Genomic DNA, 23,837 nt, shown 5'->3' with positions numbered 1-23,837 from the left:
ACTGAAGAAGAAAAGGAAAGAATTGAAGTGGTTCAGGGATGAACAAATATGAGAAAAATAGGAGAAGGAGACTGAAATAAGATGTCTGCCTCTGTCTGTTTCTCCAGTTAAACAACTGAAATATTCAGCACACAAGATAAACCCTCCCATCTGCAATACCTCAGAGAACGCAAAGTAAACAATATTAAATGCTAATCATCATCTGGCATTAACATGTGGTTTCACACACATTATATTTATACTAGTTAATGAAGTGTGTCCAAACTAGGTCCCTAAAATTGCCTACTAGAACAATTCCTGCTCTGTATTAACTGTTGATTGACCTCTGGAAGCACTTTGGAATGGAGCTAGTTGTCCTGTGGCAAAATCTTTGCTACATTTCAAAAATCTGACAGTTTGACAATAAATTTCCAGAGCTTGCAAGTTTTCTTTAATTTTTCTTGTTCTTTTATTTATTTATAAATATAAAATATTATATATATAATTCATTTAAATGTAATACATATGAAAATACAAATAAAATATATTTATAGTATATTAAAATATTTGTTTATAATATGTATTTCTATATAATAAATAATTAAATCAGTATCTATATATAAATATTTGAATCTCTTAAAATAAAAATACAAATAATATATAACTATATAATTATATATGTAATACATACAATGCACATGGTATATAATATGTACATACACAGTCATAGATGACAGAAGAATAACAAAACCTAGATACTACTATTTAGTTTTAGATCTTAACTATTTAGCAAAATAAAGGAATTTAACTTAGCATATCCCAACTGTTGAACAACCCAAAAGACTTTTCCAGGTTGGAGAATGGCGTATTGTAATAGAACTGGCGAGAAATAATTACCACTAACACACCTAAAGTGGCATTTTATACTTACTTTGCATAGTCAAAGAGCCTGCTGTCCCACAGCTGATGAGTTCCTTTAGGACCGGAATGGAAGAAACAAGAATCTGTACCATCAAATTTGTTGAGACCATCTTCAGAGTTTTTTGATGCATGGCTGTGCACAACGTCCAGCAGAACAGTGATGCCCATTGAGTGAGCAACATCAATCATTTCTTTCAGGTCATCTGGAGTTCCATAACGGCTATCAGCATGAAAATGCAATGTGTTTTGAGTGGTACAATCTGAACTTAAGCTGACAATACTGAACATTACTCATAAAAACTACATCAAAGTCAGCAGTTCTTCATCACCTAGTTTCCAGTTGTACACAGGTTATTTTTTCAGCCTCCTAAGTAGTAGCTATTGCTTACAAACTGCCAATTAAAACAATTTTTAATCATAAAAGTTACATCACACATGCATGCAGTGTTTTGCAGAAATAGTGTCAAAGTTTTTCTTCCCTTTTAATCTTCAATACATCAAATTCAGTATAAAAGATAATTGATACAACTTTAAGCTTCTATATAATATTGAACACTTCCTTACATTGTAAGAGACAAGAATACATGTATATTACTGGAATAAAGTAATCCATAATGACTACACAAATAAATGTACATTCATGAAAGTCCCCAAAATACACCATCAGCTGCTGTTCTGCTTAGTTATTTGGTTTAGGTACTACACTATTTTCCAACTTGTTTTTAAATAAAGATTTTTGTCTCCCATGTCCAACACATTTATTTCAACTAATTAAGCCAGTTAAAACTTCCTATCTATCTAAATTTAGCCTAGTTGTCACCTGAGTTTCACCAAGATGAAAAAAGAATGTCACAACATTCAGATTTATCATAATTTTCTTTAAAAATACCTAAATACATTTTCCATCTATTTTCACTCTAGGCCTCAAGTTTAAGTACAAGTAGTGTACAGTTCTGTTTATCATAAAAGAATGACTTACATGTGGTTGCTGCTGCCAAGAATTCTGCAACACAAAACCCATGCACAGACTACGGAAGCTGGATTAGCTGGAATATGCTATGATAGCTGAAGTTACTTATAACTTTTTTGTTTGTATCCCATACAAACTGTTTCACAGAATACCTGATCACTATGCCCAATTCATTTCAGATTTAAGAGGAAGCTAGAGCAAACACCTAAGCAAATACTTTCTCTTTCCATTAAACACTTACTTGCAAACACACACCTACAGGCATACTGATTTCAGGGATGGGGAGTACAGTAAAAGAACAGAGAAGATGGTGTAGAACTTAAACCTACCTTGATGCTGCGAAGAAGCTTGTAACTTGATAACCAAAACTGGCATAGTATGCATGTTCCATAATAGCCATCAGCTGCACACAGTTATAGCCTATGAAAACAGAAGAAATAAACCAAACTCTGCCTTAAGGACAGAACACCTGTAACATATCCATTCCAGTCTTCTCTCATTTTAGCTGCTTCTAACTCTAATGACAAACAACTAAAGACTGAGTCTCTCTCAGGAAGTAATTCCACCTAATAACTTATACTTACATGATCTTCCATTACAACTGGAGTGGTCAATTTGTCAAGTGACCTAGATATAACTAGGTGTTACGGAATCTCTCAGATTTCAAAAGCAGTAAGTGATATGCAAATATAATCTTAATTTAAGTTTGGAATGTTAACTATGACAATCTGTATGTCCTGAACTTCTACTTCACTTTTGACATTTGCAATCAGGGAGTGCGGGGGTAGTCACTGGCTACACATACTATATCTTATACCCCATGGAATCTTTTTTTACCACTTCAAAAATACTTTTTTCCAACTTTAATGACTACATTCTCCCTCTACAAGAATTCTTCAAGAAAGAGAAAACACAGAAGTAATGTGGTTTTGTCCCGAGTTTACCAAGGAACCAAGGCAATACATGAGGGTAGGAAACATGCTGTCTCTTGTACCACCTAAGATACTTCAGTGGAATATTAACTGAAGGAAATCTAAAGGAAAAACAACATAATAATGTTGCAGCTACAGTACTTGCCACACATACCTTTACTAGTAAGTGCCCCAGATAGCTAGCAAGTGAGAACTATCAGCAAAAGATAACCTTCAGGTTTAATCTACAATCTGTTGAGACTCCCACCACCACCACTTCTCTTCATTAGTTTAACCAAAATCTTGACTTCATTCTTTAGGTTAGAAAAGATACTGGTTCCTTTTTTATCATTTTTGGTTTTAAATTTCCCAGCTATAAAATAGTTGGCATGAGCTCAGCAATTTGTCAGATTCATTCCTATTTTATAATTCAGGCTCATTGCATTTATTCTTATTTACAGTATTTTTTATAAATAAACAGCAACATCACATCAAATTAATGTAATTTGATTTGCTTGCTATTTATTTTGCTATTTGTCATGCACATATTTCTACAAACTATTAATATCTTAGCATTCTTAAATACTGATGTCTTTAACCTTGTCATAACAAGACATTCCAAAACCAAAACTAATACTCCTTAAAAATATATTAAAAAAAAATACTTAATTCCCACAGTGTTTACTTAACATAAATAAGAGCAAACATTATCTATCATTTCTGTATACTCTACCTAAATTTAATATTGCTTTTATTTTGAGGTATATTAGCCTTCTCATGACACTTCTCTCCAAAGAAAAATCTGTAGGTAAATAAAAGGCTTTTATAGTTCTGGTAAACATATAACTTCCTGGAACGACTGCAGATATGTAATGTGGAATCCAGATTTACTTTTTGTTGAGGGCCTCCAGATGTGCAAACTCCCTCATCTCACCTGGAAGCTCAATTTTATTGAAAGGCAAAAGCCACATTTCTGTGAAACACTGACTCAACAAGTAAACCTACAAGAACAATATAGCTTCTTATGCATTCTGGTAAATACATAAATAAATAAAAATCAACCAACACAAGCACAGTCATCATCCTCAGAGGTATCAGCCATGGATGTCACAATTATTTTACAGTTGAGTGTAACAAAATGTATTTCATCACAAGGCAGCAAAAGTCACCAAGTTCTAATATTGCCCATTATATAAAACTGTGCAAAGGCACCACAGGAAAAAAAACAATTATCAAAGAGAAATTGAGGTGAACAGGTTTGCTAAGCTTCCTGAGATAATAATGCCAGCTGTTTCTTTCATATATACCCTCCAATATACTGGAAGTTCTTTCCTAAAAGAGGATTTCTCATGTTTAAAGTTTCCATGCTCTGATACTTCACAGTAGCGGTTCAAGGATAAATAAAATTTGGCACGCTCATTCTGATAAACAAAAAGGACAATCCTTCCTATCCAGAAATTTCTTTGTCTTTTCTTAGAATCAAGATGTACATTATTAGAACCAACTAAGAATACAGTATTTTCTAAAGACTATCTCACAAAAACAGGTCCTTTTTCAAGTGGAAAGTAAACCATACTGAAAGTAAATTGCCCTGCAACATTCATCTAGGCTTCTGCAATCACATTTTACTTACAAATCTATGGAATGGATTTTGATTCACACATTCCATTTCAGTCTCTCTTTTCTACAGATTTCACTTGTTTATAATTTTTGCTGCCCTAAGAATCTATTTTTGTAGTACATGTAATCTGAAAAAGCCAAAACCTATGGACACTTGATAATTAACTTTTCTAATAAGAGCACAGACAAAAAAAATTTTGTCTGCAAGCATCTCTGTTATTACTTACCAAGATCCTTTATTCTAGGTAGTACATTGTATGTGAAGTTTTTATAAGAAGCTACTTTCCCTTCTGGGGAAGCAATCCCCACATGAGATTCATATATTCTTAGGCTTTTTAATCTCCTGGGGGAAGGATTCTTATGCTATATATAAAAAAAAAAAAACAGTTGTCATTAGGATACAACAGCTTGGAAGTGTTGTCACAATCACATAATTCACACAAGATGAAAAACAATTTAAGGTTTGTTTTGTTTTCCTCTAGGAGCACAAACATTTCAGAACTAATTAAGCATTCTAAACTGTTAAAGCAAATGTCTTCTTCAAATTAACATTCTTCAAATCTTCACTTTTCATGTCCAGAAACTGGACATCCAAGACAACACTTTTCTTACAATCTTCTTAAATTACACTGAAGTGTATAAGCTTATAGCAGTCTTTGTACTATAAAGTTCTTCTGACCTACTATGACGTTCGTTTGAAAATAAAAGACAACAGAAAGAACATAAGGAGGACATGGACCTGTTGGAGCAAGTCCAGAGGAGGGCCACAAAGACGATCAGAGGGCTGGAGCACCTCTCCTATGAGAACAGAAGGCTCCAGGGAGACCCTATTGCAGCCTTCTAGTGCCTAAAGAAGGGCTTATAAGATGGGGAGAAACTCTTTAGCAGGGCCTGTTGTGATAGGACAAGGGGCAATGGTTTTAAATAGAGGGAGGTAGATTCAGACTTCATAGAAGGAAAAAACTTTTACACTGAGGGTGGTGGAACACTGGCACAGGTTGCCCAGAGAGGTGGTGGATGCTCCATCACTGGAAACATTCAAGGCCAGGTTGGAGGGGACTCTGAGCAACCCGATCTCGTCAGAGATGTCCCTGCTCCTTGCAGGGGGGTTGGACTAGATGACCTTCAAGGTCCCTTCCAAACCAAACCATTCTATGATTCTATAGGCTTTTATTTTTTAAGTATACCAGCTTTTTGCAGTTATTTGAAGTTGCTCTGCCTTCTCCAAACTAAATATTTCAGTCCTAAAGAACACAGTTTCACAGCACAAAATCATCTATATTCCAATTACTTAGGATTAAAAAAAAAAAAAAAAAAAAAAAGAGAATAATCTCAAGTCTGTAGGTGAGTGCACAGTAGGTGAGTGCACAGTATTTCTATACGGGTGAAAATGTTTAAAGAATACAGAGGTAATTGAAGCTCATCACAAAACCTCCTACTTGTACTCAAAGCAGAGCTTAGACTTGACTAGGAGTTTACTTTTTAAAACAAAAGTCTTGGCTGAAGAAACTTAGGAAAACTACTGCTTAAAACCTATTTTTTCCCCAAAGTTTTTTCTTTTCCTCCCTCTGTCAATTAAAAAAAAAAGTTACAAGATTTTATATTCTGTTTGTTAGTTTAGTATTTTTGAGACAATATGAAAAGCTATAAAACACAGTAAACACACACATGCATGTGAACAGAAGTTAAAGAGAGAATGTGAAGAACAAGTTCTGGTTGAGGTTTGTTCCCTGTATTTTACTTCCACTGGCCAACTCAATTTGTTTTTCTGAGTAAACTAAGGCCTTGTCTGCACCCTAAATGTTCTCATTTCCTTTTCACTTTAGGTTATACAGATCACTGCCTTTACAATTACCTCCCCATTCCTCTTCTTACAGAGGATTTAGGTGTCACAGACCATTACAGATACAGAGTAGGCCAGTAAATTCATAGGAACTATACAACTAAATAAGTTACTGTAGATTACGTAATGATTTTTTTTTTTTTAAGATACATTCCAAGTGAGTTACCCTTTCTCTGTCAAGCAGATTCTTCCTAATTTGAGGTGCTAAAACTTAACTCAAAATAGAGGTTGCAGCACTTCTAATACAAAATACTCTTTTTTTAAATGAAAACGCTAGAAAGTGTAATAACATGAAATAACACTCAGTCTAAAGTTTCTGAATGTTCTCCTAGGATATTTTTCACATGTCATGTAAAGAGTTCCCCTCTTATGGCAGTGCATGAGAACTAAGAGGACTTTACAATCAATAAACAGATTTTCCTGATAAGAAATTAGGATCTGACCGGAGCATGAGCACTTTACTTTTGATAGCTGTTCCTGACTTCATACGGCATTGACTTATTATTGAAATACTGAACTTTGTATTTGCAGCTAACTAATTCTTAAACCCAATTCTGACAACTCCCTGCTCTCCTCTGTAAGGGCCACTTAGTCCTGGAATAGTTAACAAGCTTGCCTAGCATGTAGGAAGCCAAATTTAAAATACCACTTTAATGGGTAACTATATACTCTATAGGAGACTGAAAAAGTAGCTCAAAAACTTTCATCATTGAAGTCACTTGTTTCTGTCAAAGCCATGAATAAAACTCCTTCACTTTTCAGGTAGCTACTTTAACTAGTGGAACAAGTTTTTTATTTTCTTTCAAGGAGAGACCGAAAGATGACATGACACATGGTTTTATACACCTTTTGAAAATAATATTTAAGCCTTACTATATATGACTGTGGTGGATTCCAGTGTACCCAATCATAATTCACTTTGTCTTCATCACGGACTACGTATCTTGCCCAAGGTGAAATACGATAGAGGAGTTCGCCATTTTGAGCACGAATCACCACCTATAAAACAAACAGAACATACATACATAGTCACATATAATTCATACAGCATCTCCTATGCAAACCATAGTGGAGAACGAAATAATACACTACATGAAAATTTAATTTAAAGAACACACAAATATACAATGCACGTCAAGACAAGGAAGAACCATCCCTGTTTGCAGAGGTGATTTTCTTTGTAAGGAAAGCGATGAACATCACAAGAAGCCTCAAATAAAAAATGGAGGTGGGGCTGAGCTTTTTTGTTGGGTTTTTTTTTTTTTACCTCCCCCTCTCTCCTTTCTTTTTTATTACAAAAGTGACTTTTTTTTCCTCTTAATTTCTAACAAGCAGTCTGGAAGACGACAATTATCAAACAATTGCCTTTTCAGCTCTGGCAAGTGTCTTTCATTATTCTGATAATTATGTGTATCCTTAACCTAACCACAGAAGAAACTAAGCTGAAAATATGTATATAAAGTAGCTTAATAGAAGTTGGTAAAGTAAGGCAAGGAAGTATGATTGCTATGTCTCAGTATATATTATCGTAACTCAAGCAACTCAAAACACATTTTGCAAGGAGTAATTGAGACTAACCATCTAATTAGGAAAAGTTAAAACAAAAGATATTGAAAACACTGTACAGTTGCATGGAATATTTCTTCTGTCAACTCTGCTAGCAAAGCTGGCAAAAAGGGTATTTCTGCAAATTATATGAACATTATGAAGATCCTCCTGGCTGACAGCATTAGCAATTTGCAAGTTACTCTTAAAATAATAAAAATTATCTCCTCTTTCTGATATCACACTTCTGATTATGCTATTGCTTGTTTTATTAATTTGTCCCAATTCACTCATCACAGAAATAAGATAATTTCTGCATATAATAACCATATCTAGCTACTCATGTCAACATTCCTTTTTCTCTAATACTCTAGTGTAATTTATACTATACAGGCTTATGAGGGGTGGGTACATTTTATTTTAAGAAATATGAGGTAATTAATCTAAATTCAGAACACTATTTTATTAGATGTATTACGGGTTTAATACAAAGTTGATACTGGAGGGGGAAAATAAAAAGATTTTTTATTATGAAATACTAAAACCAGTCATGCATACTCTTTAATTTCATCTATTAAGCAACGAAAACTACTTAAGAAAAACAGATTAGAAACACATTTAACTGAGCAACCAGTTACCACACTTTAACCCACACTTCCATAGTTTATACTGCACATGTGCATTAACCATATCTCTGCATTCCGTCCTTCTGAAATCACGTAAGAACCTTTATTCTTCCATAGTCATTCAACTCAATCTGGCCATATTTTCCTCATTTCCGAGGCATCAGTGCACTTGATTTACCAGTTTTTCAGAAGTCACTTTGTTCAAGCACTCATTTTGCTTTTATTCAAAGCATTTATCAGGTTAAGTTTATTGGTACGACTTGAGCAACTGAGAGACTTTTATAGAAACTTGTAAGAGTTCTTACCAGCTTTCACAGCCAGAATTCTAATAGCTACAAAAAAAAAAAAAAAAAAACACTCCCAAGAAGCAGAGGCACTGGTGTGTTTCTCATATCTTATAACAGGAACAACGCAGAGCCATAAACAGGTGGTGATAACCTACCACTTCGTGCAAGGGTTGGAATTATACACTTAACAGTCTTAACAGACTTAAGAGTCTGTTCTAAGGTTCACAATCCAAATTCTTGTCTCTGAACTGGAGATATGGATTTGACAGATGGACCACTCGCTGGATAAGGAATTGGCTGGATGTTGCACTCAAAGAGGTCAGTGGCTTGATGTCCAAGTGGAGACCACTGATGAGTGGTGTTCCTCAGGGGTCAGTATTGGGACTGGTGCTGTTTGTTATCTTCGTTAACAACACAAACAGTTGGAGAAAGTGCACCCTCAGCAAGTTTGCCAACAACACCACACTGTGTGGTGCGGTCGATGCACTGGAGGGAAGGTATGCTATGCAGAGGGACCTCATCATAACAGTAGAAATCTCAATTTTACCCATGTGTTGCTGTCATTTTTTAACATCATGAGCTGTGCAGAGAGAAAGCATAGTCAAGAGGAACATAGCTAATTCAGAAGAGGAATCATTATGACACTACAGCTGGTAGAATTTAATCTCATTCTTCTCTGGTTTACAAGAGCATAATCAACATAGTTTCCTTATGCCTCTATCAAGTAATCCCTAACGATCTAAATTCTCAGTTCCTATGCTTGCTTAACCCTTTCTTTAGTTCTATGTGAATTCTATTTACTTGTCGTGGAAAGAATCTTTCTTTTCCTTAATTACCAAGCTCTATACTGAACCAGCTTCTTATTCCTCTCTCCTGATATTGTAGACAGTTGATTAATAATTACAAGTAGAAAGACTTCAGGTAACATTTTACAAAGTTTCTTGAGACAGAACTCCCACACCATCATGCTTGGCTAGGGCACAAGCAAAATATACTGCAAAAGTTGAATAGTACCTCAAAACAGACAGCAATTCAGTCCACGATTGACAAAAATAACTCTAAAGGAAACAGTCTGTTGTGGTTTTGTTTAGTGAGGAGGGGCCTAAGGTAGTAGCTTCTGTAAGAAACTGCTAGAAGTTGCTCCCCTTTGTTCAGTGGACATGGTCGGGCCTAGGGCGGACCCACTGCTGGCCAAGGCCAAGCCAATTAGTAGCAGAATGTTCTTTGATAATGCCTCTGCAATAATGTATTTAAGAAGGGGAAAACAGAAAAGAAAAAGAGAGAAGATGTGAAGAAGCTGAGCAGGGGCAGAGGCGCAGAGGGGGAGGCACGAGCCTCGTGGGCCTTGCAGGCCTCACCCTCTGGCCTCTCGCCAGGCAGCTCACCAGGCCAGACTCGGCCCGGCCCAGCTGCAAGAAGTGGAGAGGAGATGGGATGGATGATGTGAAGAGATTCTGAGAGGACTCTGCCAGCCTGTTGTGAAGAACTTTTCTTGTGAGAGGAATGGCTGCAGGCGTCAAGGTCAGTGAAGAAGGAGGGGGAGGAGTAATGCGGCTCCTGGCCAAGATTCTCCTGCAGCCTGTGGTGATGACCATGGTGGAGCAGGTTGTCCCCCTGCAGCCCATGGAGGTCCACAGAGGAGCAGAGATCCATCTGGAGCCCATGGAGGACCCCACACTGGGGGAGGCGGATGCTTGAAGGCGGCTGTGGCCTGTGGAGGCCCCGCTGGGACAGCCGTTCTGGAGACACTGCACCCTGTAGAAGAGATGACCCACGCCAGAGCAGTTTCACAAAGGACTGTGGTGTATAGGTGGGACCCCACAACAGAGCAGGGGAGGAATGTGAGGAGTTCTTCCCCCGACCATGAAGCAGCGGTGTAAAACAATGTGTGATGAACTGACGGCAACCCCCATTCCCTCTTCCCCCCTGTGCCGCTTCGGGTGGGGGGGGGGGTGGGGAAGGTAGTAGAGATAATGTTAAGCTTGGGAAGAGGGAGGGGTGGGGGGAGGTTTTCTTGTTTTCTGTCTCATTATCCTGCTGTTTGTAGTAAATGAATAGTTTTCCCCAAGTCGAGTCTGTTTTGCCTGTAACAGTAACTTTAAGAATTTTCTCCCTGTCCTTATCTCAAACCTCAAGCTGTTTTTCTTATATCATCTCCCCCTACTCTCTCGGAAGGTGAGGGGAGTGAGAGACTGCGTAGTCTGGTCCCGATCGGGGCTGAACTATGACACAGTCCAACAGTTTTAATTCCCGCATTTGCTTTAGTATTTCTTGAAACAATTACAAATAAATAAAAGTTGTAATAAAAGGAGTAATAATATAAAGCACACACATAAAATTGAAAGACAGATAAACAACTCTCACTCCACTCACCCGAAACTATTACTTGTGGTCCATTCTCTGTAGTGTTCAGATACAAAAAGTACCTGCCATGTACGCTCTGCACTGCTGCTGCAGGTTATATATGCATAAAGAATACTGAATATAGTTACCACATAGTCCTTTTGACAAAGTACCTATGAGTTTATTTAGCAGATACTGTACTTTTGTTCCAAATTTGCTTTTTTTTTTTACTCTTTTCAAACTAATTTTTAACAGTTATGACACATAACCTAAGCTACCACTTAGTCTGTCAACAGTTTATATTTGAGTTTACATTTTCTAATTAATTCAACAATCTTCTCTAAAGAATATGTATACATACACATAATACATACCAAACTGCCCTTTGTCATTAGTATGCTTTCATATTACAGTTAAGTACCTGCATTATGGCTTACACTTGGCCTTCTTCAGCTTTGCTATTTAAATCACTTTTTAAACACTTACCAATATGAGCTATGTTAAAATTACCAGGGAGAAGCAATGCTGGTCTCTACTGAAAACAATCTAACAAGAGGACAAGTGCAGGGAAAAGAAAATCCAAGTTTTCTAGGTAAAAATAAGACATCTTCCTCAGTTTGTGTTTAATAGCCAAATAGCTATTAGTTTATATGTTTAATAGCAAGAGCCAAAACTAAGTTAAGAAAAAAAAAAAAAAGGACATATCACAAGAGTTACATTTACATCGCCCAAACTTAGAAGGACAGAAAAACAAATAAAACAAAAAAAAACAGATGAAGAGAACTTGCCACCATCTATAGTAAACATTTCTTTGTCTGAAACAAAGTAATGTTGTAGCAGACAGTAGGACTTACTATCAAACTGTGTAATACATGGACAATATAACACTTTTTTTTTTTAGAGGAGAGGGAGAAGTCTCTTAAAAAAGCTAAACTATCATATATTTTGTATATAGAACTCTGTAATAAGAAGTCATTTTCTTAATTCCCCATAGTTTCCAACCTGACTTACTCATTGTAAATTTCTAACACAAGACTCTGGAAAATTTCAAGTCAGTCACATAGAATTTGCCTACACTAAATGCAGCCCACCTGAATAGTTTTGGAATTTTTTTCCCCTTCTACTGTGGTAAACACATTCACAACATAATATGCAAAACACCAATATCCTTTATGAACTTGGAAACCAGAATCATGTGTCATTCAGAGTGAAATACCAGTATAAATATACCTAAATAAATGCCTTCACACAAATAAGCATCAGAAAGAGAGAATGAAAACGTCCTTCAAAATTTTACAGTAAGAAGTCACTTTACTCTAAAAATGGACATGGCATAAATATACAGTTCATAAAAGCACAACCATAAAACAACAAAAAGTGAAGAGCATAACCTAAGCTGCTCATCTTTTGTATGTAAAGATTAAAAATGTGTGGGGTTTTTTGCATTTTCTATTATAGGGATGTTTGGTGCATTTTCATCATCTCTGTCTGAAATGTTCAGCATACTAGGTTTAGCATCTGAGACCATTGGTTTAATTAGTACAGTGGATTTCATAGATGAGTACACCCAAGGTAGTGAAAAGATGCCCTGGTAACCTGAGCTTTAAGGCATCAATGTTGCTGAAGTGATTAATTTAGAAGTAAGAATTTTCAGATCTGAATAAAAATTGCCAGAAAACCTGAAACGTATGGCTGTAATAAAATCAAACGTACAGTCAACAATAGCTGACTGAAGTTACGTAAAAATCGGTGTGCAAAGCTGCTTTCCGATTTTTTAAATGCTGGTCTGGTGGAAGAAAAAGCAGGACCTAAATCTCACAAGAGCATTGGTATCAAAGTGATAATGTGTTCCATGTCTGTCCCGCTAGAGCATAGGGAATTTATGAAATGGCGAGTAAGCTGTAGGGTAAAACCAAGTAGTGTTTACAGGTCTGTTTTGATAATATTTAAAACTCTCAAAAGCAGTTTACTACAGTAAAGGAGAAATCATCACTCTAAGGGCAGTCTAGTGCCACACAGAAAAGGCAATAACACATTGGAGCAATTCAGAAGCTGAAATAGGTTTCATTTAATTTAATGGTGCTTCCAATGCAGGACAAGTGAGGTTCAGCGGCCTAAATTTTCAGAGACACTGAAATTTTTTTGAAACTCTTGAGTATCCCACTATTCTGCCTTTCCAAAATAGCATGGGTCTTCCATATCACCTACAGCACATTCACCAACCTCTTCTGGATGTCTCAGTGCATTTAAAGGAAAATTTTGCTCTTGTGTTCCGGCAACTTTCAACCTACTGTGACTCAGTGAAATTTGTTGCTTTCTATGAAGAGAAGCCACTCATTTTTTTCTTAAATTATGTGTAACAATAAAGAGTCTGAAAGTTTTGCAAGTCTAACAGCTTTAGAAGTTTGGTCATAAATACAAATTCAGATAAACCCATGTGTAAAATGCCGCTTAATGTGGTTATACTACTGTTACAATAGATGAAACTGTGCAGTAACAAGCCACAAAACATCATGTTTAAAATGCATATGCCTATGCATATCCTCTTTCTTTCTTTTGTGTTTGCCTACCTTCATCTTCTGCTCACATCTGCTTCATTTGGCTACCTCATCTGCCAGTCTACATATGCACAGGTGATGAGAACAGTGTGGAAGAATAATTCAAATGACAGTATATACAAGTTATATACAAGATCAGACAATTTCTCTGCCGAGCAACCACTCCTTTAGCTTTCAGTATCTGCATCTAAAGCAAACTTTAATTCCATGTGTGAGTATTGTATTCAATTATGAGGTGTTGCCATAAGTAATATGCCTCTGTTTCCACTGATGATAATACAAGGTCAAACACTGGAAACAAAAGGGAACCACGCTGTCTTGATAATTCCTTATTTTTCAGATATTTATTTTCATTTAAAGCTAGCATCTGATGGACTTTTAGAGCAATATTTTTGCAGTTCAGGAAATTTGTTAGATAGTGGTTTATCATTTGTACTCGAGTTGGGGAGAGGAAAATGAAGAGGCGATAACTAGATAACTGATGAACACATGCAAGCCAATAAACTGCTCTGAAACATTGTATTATTATTTCATTACTTTAACAGCTTCAAAGCACTTGAAATTATTGTTGGTATACATGGCTTTTAATATAACAATGAAATTAAATTGGCCATCAAACCAACAATAGCTACCATGAGAGAGTGGACTAGCTTTAATACAAATATGGAGATGTCAATGATTTGTTATTTATGTAAGGGCAATAAGCTATTATTTCAATATTTTAAAATGTATAGCATTTCATTAGCTTCATATTTACTCATTTCTGAGGCAAGATTATCCAAGTGTAAAAGCCACAAGAACATAGGTGGAAACACCATCTCATCTCAGTAACATGCACTTCATTTTAAAGTAAATTCCATCTAAAACCATGACAGGATTAGGTCTTAAAGATTCTCTAGGAATTTTATGTTAGATGCTGCAATAACATAACCAGGTTTTTCCACTACATAAAATTCATTAGAAATTAAGCATCAAGGTACTTGCCTCCCTCCATTGGTCTAAGAGTACATGGGGAAAGAAAACAACTGAATGTATGCTAAGATGTTTTTTAGTATATAGTATGCACTGTAGACAAATGACAGTTTTCATTTTTACTTTAGCAAAAATAGGGTAACTGAGAGAAAGCACTACAACTTTACAAGAATACAAAAGAATCTGAACCAACTGAAGTTCATCTCTCCAAAACTTTATACTTCGGACATATTGTTTCTGTAAGAAAACCTGGTCTTAGATTTTATTTCATAAAAGCAGTTCAGTTTCAAACATAGTTTCTGCATTCGAGTCACTGGTACAGTGACTGGTACAACCCTGCTATTAGATCAAATTTATTTTTTCTTAAGTTGTTCATCCTTTTCTCAACTTCCTCAAGTTGCTACAAAATAGAGAAGTGAAGTTGTACTATCAGTTGAAAATACCTTTCCCTGCACACCTTAGCTGTGCACTTTTCTTCCACAAAGTGTATCTAATCCTGAGTTCAGCACCCAGGATATAATACACACTTCTGATGATCTTTTGCCAGTAGATGACATAAATTGAGCCCATTTACAAAAGTAATAAAATCACATCACCACCGCTGCCTTCCCCATGCACACAGAGGAAATCACAGGGCAACCATTACTATTCTGTTCCTACAGGCCATACTGCTTTGTGAGGGAAGCACTGGAGTTTAGAGGCAACATATGTTTGTTTTTTAATATGAGACCACAATAGAACACTTTTTGGAAAGGTGGTAATGCAACGTGCTGAAGAACCCAGGACCAGTATTCAGAGTTCCTTGCCTGACACAGTTCACTTCAAAGAAGATTTAGATAAAAATACAAAAGCCTGACAAAAATTTAGGCTAGAACAGCACTGTTAAGAGCTTTATTCTTGAATTGTCTCATTCAACCTGACTGATTTTAGAGACCAGATAAAGCATTTTCCTCTTTAATAGCCTCAGAAACAGAAGGCAAGGAATGAACACAGCTTCTTCACTAGTGCCTTACTCTTCTTGCTACTGCACACCCCTGCCTAACAAAGCTCAGGAGAGGCAGCAAGGAGGAAAAGAGATTAGAAGCTGCTCACCACTTCAGCTTCCCCTAGACGGAAGTACCTTCCCAAATGGACCCTTCATACAAACCAGTGGGGCCAGGGGGCATGGAAAACAGGAGATCTTTCCAGAACCCACCTTCAACAGAAAAACTTTACCATGCTTTATTCCTACTGCTCCAAATAACCAAGAAATCAAGTTTATCTGTCAAGGTGCTTGCAGTCACTGAAGTTATTTCGTAACAAGCTGATTAAGCATAAATCTTAAAAAGAAGTTTCAGAAAAAAAAGGATAGCGTGTTGCTTCTGCGGGGTTTTGTCCTTCCTAAACCACAAATCAGTTACATTTGAAAGAAAAATTAATAGAACACTAGACAAATTACTCCAAGTGTCCCTTTTTACAACTTTTTTTCCCCCATCAATTTAAGATTACCGTCAAAATTAAGTCAGTCGAGAAAGAGCTATCTGCTTTGTTTTTTTCTTCCACGTAATTTTCTGGCAAAGAAATCTGCTGAAGGGATAAGCATTTAAATAAAATATTGAGAAAATACTGCTTAGCTATCGGACACAATAATACTTCTCGAGTGGTTTATACATTTAATAAAGTTCTGAAGAGAAATCTGTGCAATTCAGAAGCCAACTGCTATTTGCCATGCAGATTACTTTCCTGTAAATATATCATCACATCAGCTATTAGACTCTAAACTTATTAGGGATATTAAATATTTGTTCACAATTCCCCTGTCTTTCCCCTTCCCTTCTCCCTCAGGGAAAGAAAATAAATAAATAAATAAAGAGATACAAAAGAAGCAAAAGCCTATCTTCAAAGCCAAGTCATGACTTGATTTTCCAAAAGAGGGAGATATAGCTCCATTTGTGAATTAAGCATTTCAATTGCAGTAAAGAACCTAAGAACACATTTAACAAGTTTACTGGATAAAATTAAAAAGGAAAGCTTTTGCTCTTTTTACCATTTCCCTGCTTCTCATTGAAAACTAAGAGAAATCAGTAAATACTAACCAAAAAAAACCACAGAAAATACTATATTATACATTTCAATATTAAAAAACAAACAAAAAATGGAGACAGTACCTTAGTATTACAAAAATATCTATGCAGAGATAAAAAGACCATAGGAAAATAAAACTTAAAATCCAGGAAACCACAGGAGAGTTGTCAAAACCGAAAGCAGTATCATGTGGAAACATTCCCAAGAGATTTCAAAAGGCACAAGTGTAGAGACAATGCCTCACTTAATCATCATGAACTGTCCTGAAAGTACATTGATTTCTACAGGAAGAAACAACAGGTTTCCTAACTGTTAGCTACACAAAGGTGGCATTATGAGATATTGAGAGACAACTAGTTTATTTTTAAAAAAGTAGAACACCATACGTATCTACACTGCAGGACAACATTCAAAACTTTTCTTCCAGTCTAGAATCCCAATTTTGAAAACCTTTTTCAAAATCAAGTTAAGAAAAGTAAAGGAAAACTTGAATCATTAAAATACACAGTACAATAAATACTTCTTTCCCCTACTGTGACTTAAGCAGAATCAAGTTACTGTAACAACAGTGATGTAACTCAAAGACTATCAAAATTTCTATACATAACATGAAAGCATTCATCTATGTATTACGTAGCTGAGAGGCTTAGGGTAGGAAAGTACAGTCTTAAGAGTAACCATAATAATAAAGCACATTACACACAATAAGTGTAACTTTTAAAAATTGTTTCAAGCCATGTCAGGCAGAAAATAAGCTTTTGAAGTATGTAATAGGGGCACCCAAGCATTAAGTATTACATATCCTCAACTATAAAGTGTTTGTGTAAAGGACAACTGCTCCATAATGTACCTTGTGGTTGGGTGGTTGTGACACAGCATGCTTACTTTTTGATGCTCCCATTCATGGCTGTTTCAAAATGACAGCGAATCATCATTTGGAGATGAGGCAGGTCATACTTAACACTTCTGCTTCCCGCCACATACTCCCATGTGTCTTATAACTGGCGTAGCCTACAGCCCCAAATGGTCTTTCCCCTGTCCTCTCCCTCTTGCTATTATTATCTCCCTGCCCAACAACTCAAGAGTCTCTAACACCTTAGGTCACAATCTCTTTGGTGGATAATAAAAAAGTGCAGAGCAATGTGATGCGTTCCCGCTGTTCTGAGGTAGTCTGTCATGACTTGACCCTCTCCACACATTGTTAGGTGCATTAACTTAACTGCTTTCTGATATTCTGAAGTAGCATACCTTGAATACTTTATCAAAATGCCTCAGAGAAGTCCTCCTCAAACAGCTCCGATGTTGGCTGTGTTGCCAGTACAGATTCCATCTGACAAGACTTGGGCATCCAAAGTGCAGAATAAGTCCATTAGAACACCAAAGTTTATCTTCCACTTTCTCCTTGACCTACAATTTTCTCTTAACATTACAGACAAATACACCTAAAAATTACGAAGTACGTACCAGTAAGTCACACTGAAAAAAGTGACAGAAGCTTCACCTAATCAGTGGCCATATCTTCAAAATAAAAACAATTCCCACCTAAACCAGTCATATTTATATATACTCAATATGGACTCTCTGACTTCAAATTCTATTTGAAGAACCCTTCTTCTTTAAGATCTTTCCCTTTTCCTCAAAAAAAACCCCGCATTTTGCTTTAACACACACCTAGTATCAACTGAAACAATAAGTCTTCTGTATGGATAAACTAAAAGGAAAGTATTTTTACATAGCAAAACTTCCTACCAAAGAATTGTGCAATCCTCAAGTCACAGCAGAACGAAGCCTGCCAAAATAACTGAATAAGAATATTCTGAAGTGCTGAGCTCAGTCTGCAAAAAAAGACTTCACAGAGCAACAGTCCACTGCATTACAATGCTCCATCCCTGCTACAACCTCTCCTATGAGTTCACAAGTAGTCACACATTGTTTACCAAATCCAGACTGGCAGAGTCAAGAGACCATTTACCACGCAATGAGATAACAACTCTTCCTGCTAGTAAACCTAATCTGTAATCCAGAGAAGTCTACAATAACTTGCTGAAGGGTCACAACTCACAATCAAGCAACGAAACATGAAGGAAATTGCCACAGATTTAAATAATGCTTAACTTCCCATTCAGCACCACTGATGTCTAGGAATGTATATGCTAGATGACTTAATCCTGTTCCCTAAAGTTCAAAATGTCAGGATTGCCATGTCTGCTCCTCCTTCCACATAGGTTATACACCACGACACTGCAGAACACTTGTTTCATTCACTGTTCAACTTTACAGACCTGGTGATTTTAATTTTTTTTTCCATCCTACACATCATTTAAGACACAAAATTTAAGTGACATGGAACTTAACAGACTATAAGCAAAGATATTCCCCGCCCTCCCAGCTGAGGTGAAAACAAGAAGTGTTAAAAATGTTTGTATTTCTACATGGATGAAAACAGTAAACACTTCTTCAGGAAGCTTCCCATTGAAATCCTAGGGCTCCCCTTGTAAAAGCTGTCTGACTGCACATTACCTATTTACATTGTACATTACAGGAAACCCACCACATCTTTAATACTTCTGTACCTAGCATCCTAACCATCAGCCCCTTACTGCATCACTAAGAATTTTCCTGGGCTCCCACATTCTCATTAAAAACCCCTTCATGTTTTGACTGCAGACTGCCTGAAGCGCATGAGACCTGAACTTGAAGCCAGCCTGACACCGTGCTGCTGGACTTCCTGATCAGTCAGGTCAGCTGCAACACCATCTACTTCATCAGCGACAGTAATTACATTTGCTGACTTTTACTAACAGTGAGTCCCTGACATTGATTAACCTACCTGCTCACCATATTTGATTCCTTTTCAAGGTTTACAAGTTAAACACAGAGCACGACAGATCCGCTATGAGATATAGAACACAGAGGTAAAAACTCTAAGGATGACATTTTAATAATATTCTTGACAACTAACTTTCCTCTCCCCAGCTCCCTCATGGGTACAAATGTACTTTCAGGTACGTTAACTACAACTAATCTGTTAGTGTTATGACTTAACGTAGTTCCTCCTTTGCACCCTTTAATATTAAAAAGGATTATATATTGTGACTGTTCTTCACATCAGCCCTAATTTTGTATTGAACTTGGCACCTATAACCGCTGTTCAGCAATCACTGAAACCACTCAAACATGCAACAGTCTGGAATATCAATAGAACAATATTGTGTTAACAAGCGCACAAGATATCAAATCTAATCACCTCATTACAACACAAGACACTCCCTAAAAAAACTATGAAGTTTACCATTGAAATATATATACATGCACAGAGACACACATATGTAGATGTGTGTGTGAAGGAGGAAAGGATATAGATTTAGCAAATGACAGAATGCAGAGGTTTTAAAGAGTTTCTACCGTTTTCTGAGGTGACCTTTCCAGCGAAAACTTACATTATTTGTTCCCTGAGCTGTACATGAATAGTTCTGGTGAGAGCTCAGAACTAGTAGTGGGAGCACGCAGTTGGGTGGTGGGTGTCCAGGGATGGGTGGTGGGAGCACATAAAAATTATGAAGGCTGTTATGCTGCCCAGAAACAATTTGTTAAAACTCAAAATTAACTGTAAAATAGAGTTTTTCTTTTTTAATTTTTTTTTTTTTACTTTTATCTATCTACACTCAATTACATAAAAGCTATCTGAGAAAGCTGCCCATTTGTAGTTAATTCACATGGCTTCAAAAATGTAATAAGAAACCAACAAATTTAGTCATTGATATTTTACAGAGAACTTCCTCATCTTTACCTTGCTCTTGGTAAAAGTTGCATTATGGAGGCATGTCAGCCATCATGACTTATCTTCATAACCCAAGAGAAATAAGCCAGAACCACTTACATTAAACAAGATTTTGTGAATGTACAAGTGATACTTAGCTGCATAGAATGTTTTAATTTAATGCACCTACTCAGCATATTGTCAGATAAAGTGTCACATAAATTTATGAGTATATAAAATTCTTGTTCTGTCAAATCATTTCAGAAATCAGATTTACTGCCATTACTAGAGAAGGTGAATAATTACTACTGTTTTATCACTCTCTCCAGCTCATGGAAGAAAACTTAGTGGTTCCACTACACAGATCTCCTCCTATTCGATGTTCCAGGACATCAGGTAGCTCAGTCATAATTGCCAATATTTTGGAAGTATTGATCTTAACCATCTTTTCTTATTTAGTTTTGTGAAGATATTTTAAAACTTGATTATTAGCCATGAATTTGGAAATTATTTTCATCTAGGTTTGAATTATTCTTGGCTTCTATTTTTCAACTGTTCTGTATTTTCTATGTTGTTCCTTGGCATTCCTATAAAGGATATTAAACAAGTCCCCCACTGTAGATGTTAAGATCTCAATTTTTACCAGTACTGGCTCCACCTCTAGACTTCACTGACTACAGTGAAAACTTAATTTTTAAGCAGTTGTAAAACTCATTTATAAATAAATACTGAAAGAACAAAGTGGAACACTGATTAAACTCCTGCATGCATACAACACCACACGATGAGACTTGCTAAGGAAGCCTATCCATGTTAATTTTTCTAAAAGCTTGCTGCATACTGTGAAAAGGTAATTAAGAATACTCTGGCAATGAAGGAAGAATTCAGTCATTTTCAATCATGACAGAAGATAAGCACACTTGTCCCTCTACTGCCATCACTGTTAGAATGACAAACATGTTAACAGAAATTTTGGTTATGCCAGACTATCTCTCAAACTACTCCCATTAGAATAATGAAACAGAGGTAGAGAGGCTTATTTTAAAGCACAAAGTTTAGTTTTGTTTATTTTTTTAATCTGTGCTCAGTGTATCACATCTATCAGAAGTTTGGATTTTTTTTTTTAAAGAAAAACAAACCCAAACAAATACCGTACAACCACAACAGCAACTGTATTTTTTCACTTAACTTCAAGCTCCTCACTGACCCATGCAACAAAGAAAGTAGTGCTCTTTTCTAGCAAGCAACCTTACTTTGTAGATGGATGTCAATCCACAAGGGAGTCACTCAACTGTTCTAAGTATCCATCCCTTCACACAGAAATGTATCAGAAGATCTATAGCAGGTTTTTTAATTACTCACCTTCTTCAATGTTTATACTTACTTACAAGAAGACTGCCTGAAGAGCTACAGTAGACAGTCTACTACTACTGAAAACAGGCAAATGTTTGACCTCTGCTCTTCATTTATTTTCCTACAAAAATATTTTGCGACCTGATCTAAATTAGTGTCACCAGCTACACTCCACCCATTTCCCATTCTGGCTTAGAAATTACTTATTTAAAAGGAATGACCTCGTCACCATTTCAGAACTCAGCATTCACCTGTGTAGAACTAAAGATGAAAACAGTGTAGACAGAAGCTAAAGATAAGGACCTTCTGAAGGAGACTTTTTTCACCTAGCAGATTAATCTAATCACTGCATAAATGTCTAAAGTGGACTATTTTATCTTAAATATTTAAGAACAATTTTGGTAAAAGAAACTTTAAAGCCTGTGATGCCCTTATGATTCTTCAGTAAAGCAAAAGACAGAATACTTTCATTACTAAAAAGACAGTTTTTGTTGCCTAGTCTAGTGCACACGGACAACAGTACCTGTGTATTTAAACATTAGCTCTGCAATCTGCATAGTAATTTCCACCTACAGACAATCCAACATTCCCACCTTCTACATGAGCAAGGAACTGCACAACTGTGCTATACCACACAAATCCTCACTTTCCCAAACACACACACATTTATGAACATCATAATTAACAGAACCATGCAGTTTGAAGAAAACTTCCAGAAGAGCAGTATGTTTTCTGAACCCGTTAGTGGAATGAGAAATGATCTTTTTGATCAGCCACAGCATGAGGGTAACATAGGTGCCTACCACGTGGAATATTCCAACCTGATTCCAGCTTTTGTGACAGATAAACCATTTTAGAATTACCTTAACTAGACTTTTTTTTTAAAACACATTAGTTATAATATCAAATTATATCACATTGAAAGTACATTGTGATGTGTCAGATTCAGTTGCGTAGGAACTATGGAACAAAAACAAAGTGTCATGAAAGATTTTTAGCAAAGTTACAGATTAGGCTGGGAGCAGCTGCATATGGATGAAGTAATCAAATACGATTAAGTGCACTTGTGAATCAAGTTTCTAAATCTTTGCACCTTTTTATTAAAGACAAGAATATACACACTCAAAAGCAGACCTATCTCACAGGCATAGTCCAGCTTCACAAGCCTGTTTGGCAATCACATATTTTGAGTATCAGTAACAACTGCATACATCTTGGTGTAAAACTGACCCTGTAAAAGCATGATTAAAGTAGTGGAGGGTAAAAACCCCTACTTTTTTTTTTTTGTTTGTTTAAAAGGGAAAACAAACTCACATTCTGCTCTGCCAGCAAGAGACTCATGGCTTTCCAGAAGACTCAGAGCAACTACAGAACTACAGCAAATCATCTTACTAGTACATCAGTATCAAGAGTAATCAGTAGTCAAAAATTCTGTATATTAAACAAATTATGCATAACAGTCTTTGTTTTATGGAGCTTATATTTCATAGAAAATGGTGAATGGAAAGAGAGAAAGTACTATAAAGACTTGTACTTCAAAGATAGGATATAGGTAGACAGACAAAAAACTTGTTCTTCCAAACGTGTTTAAGAATATATGCTTTTTGCTATTATGTTAATAATTACCAAGACTCCTCATTACTCACACCTCCTATCTCTTACACTGAGCACAGAATATAGTAAGCAAGCTCAATGGTTTTGGAGACATAAAAGGTAAATGTAGCAACAATCCAAAAATCTAACCTACTTGCATCTCAAAACTATGGAGAATAGTAAGCAACCACTCTCCAATCTCATACATTACTGCATAATCACTATATTTCTGAGTTGCAGACAACTGTTTTCTTTCCCGCTCTGTAAAATAAAAACAGCTTTCTCATCTCTGAATAATTATTCCTAAATTTCAAGTTATCCATATTTATTACTGGGATAATTTCATAGGCCATAACAAGCAGCATAGAGATAAGCACACAGACTGAGTAAGCATTTCCACATCATTTTTATGCCTATCTGTTTCAGCAGATTCCTTGTTTACCTAAGTTGATTTTCAGTAGAAAAAAAATGCATTTTTTCAGAGTATTAGTT

At 36.2% G+C, this 23,837-nt stretch overlaps 1 protein-coding gene across 2 annotated transcripts in view; it reads right to left on the bottom strand.

Annotated features, from left to right (window-relative positions):
* The window catches only part of GBE1 (1,4-alpha-glucan branching enzyme 1), a 165,932-nt gene that overhangs the window by 93,635 nt on the left and 48,460 nt on the right, over positions 1-23,837 (bottom strand). For both annotated transcript variants that reach the window (XM_086763726.1, XM_086763735.1), the window contains exons 4-7: positions 7,118-7,243; positions 4,629-4,764; positions 2,200-2,290; positions 911-1,120 (exon numbers count right to left, since the gene is read on the bottom strand). In XM_086763726.1, coding sequence (XP_086619852.1) covers positions 911-1,120; positions 2,200-2,290; positions 4,629-4,764; positions 7,118-7,243 — 563 coding nt within the window. The remainder of the gene's footprint in view (positions 1-910; positions 1,121-2,199; positions 2,291-4,628; positions 4,765-7,117; positions 7,244-23,837) is intronic.

This window comes from Chlamydotis macqueenii, chromosome 1 (genome assembly GCF_036417535.1).
Source record: "Chlamydotis macqueenii isolate bChlMac1 chromosome 1, bChlMac1.mat, whole genome shotgun sequence".
Lineage (NCBI taxonomy): Eukaryota > Metazoa > Chordata > Aves > Otidiformes > Otididae > Chlamydotis > Chlamydotis macqueenii.
Note: the sequence above shows the minus strand (reverse complement) of the source record. Positions and strands in the feature narration are given on the sequence as shown.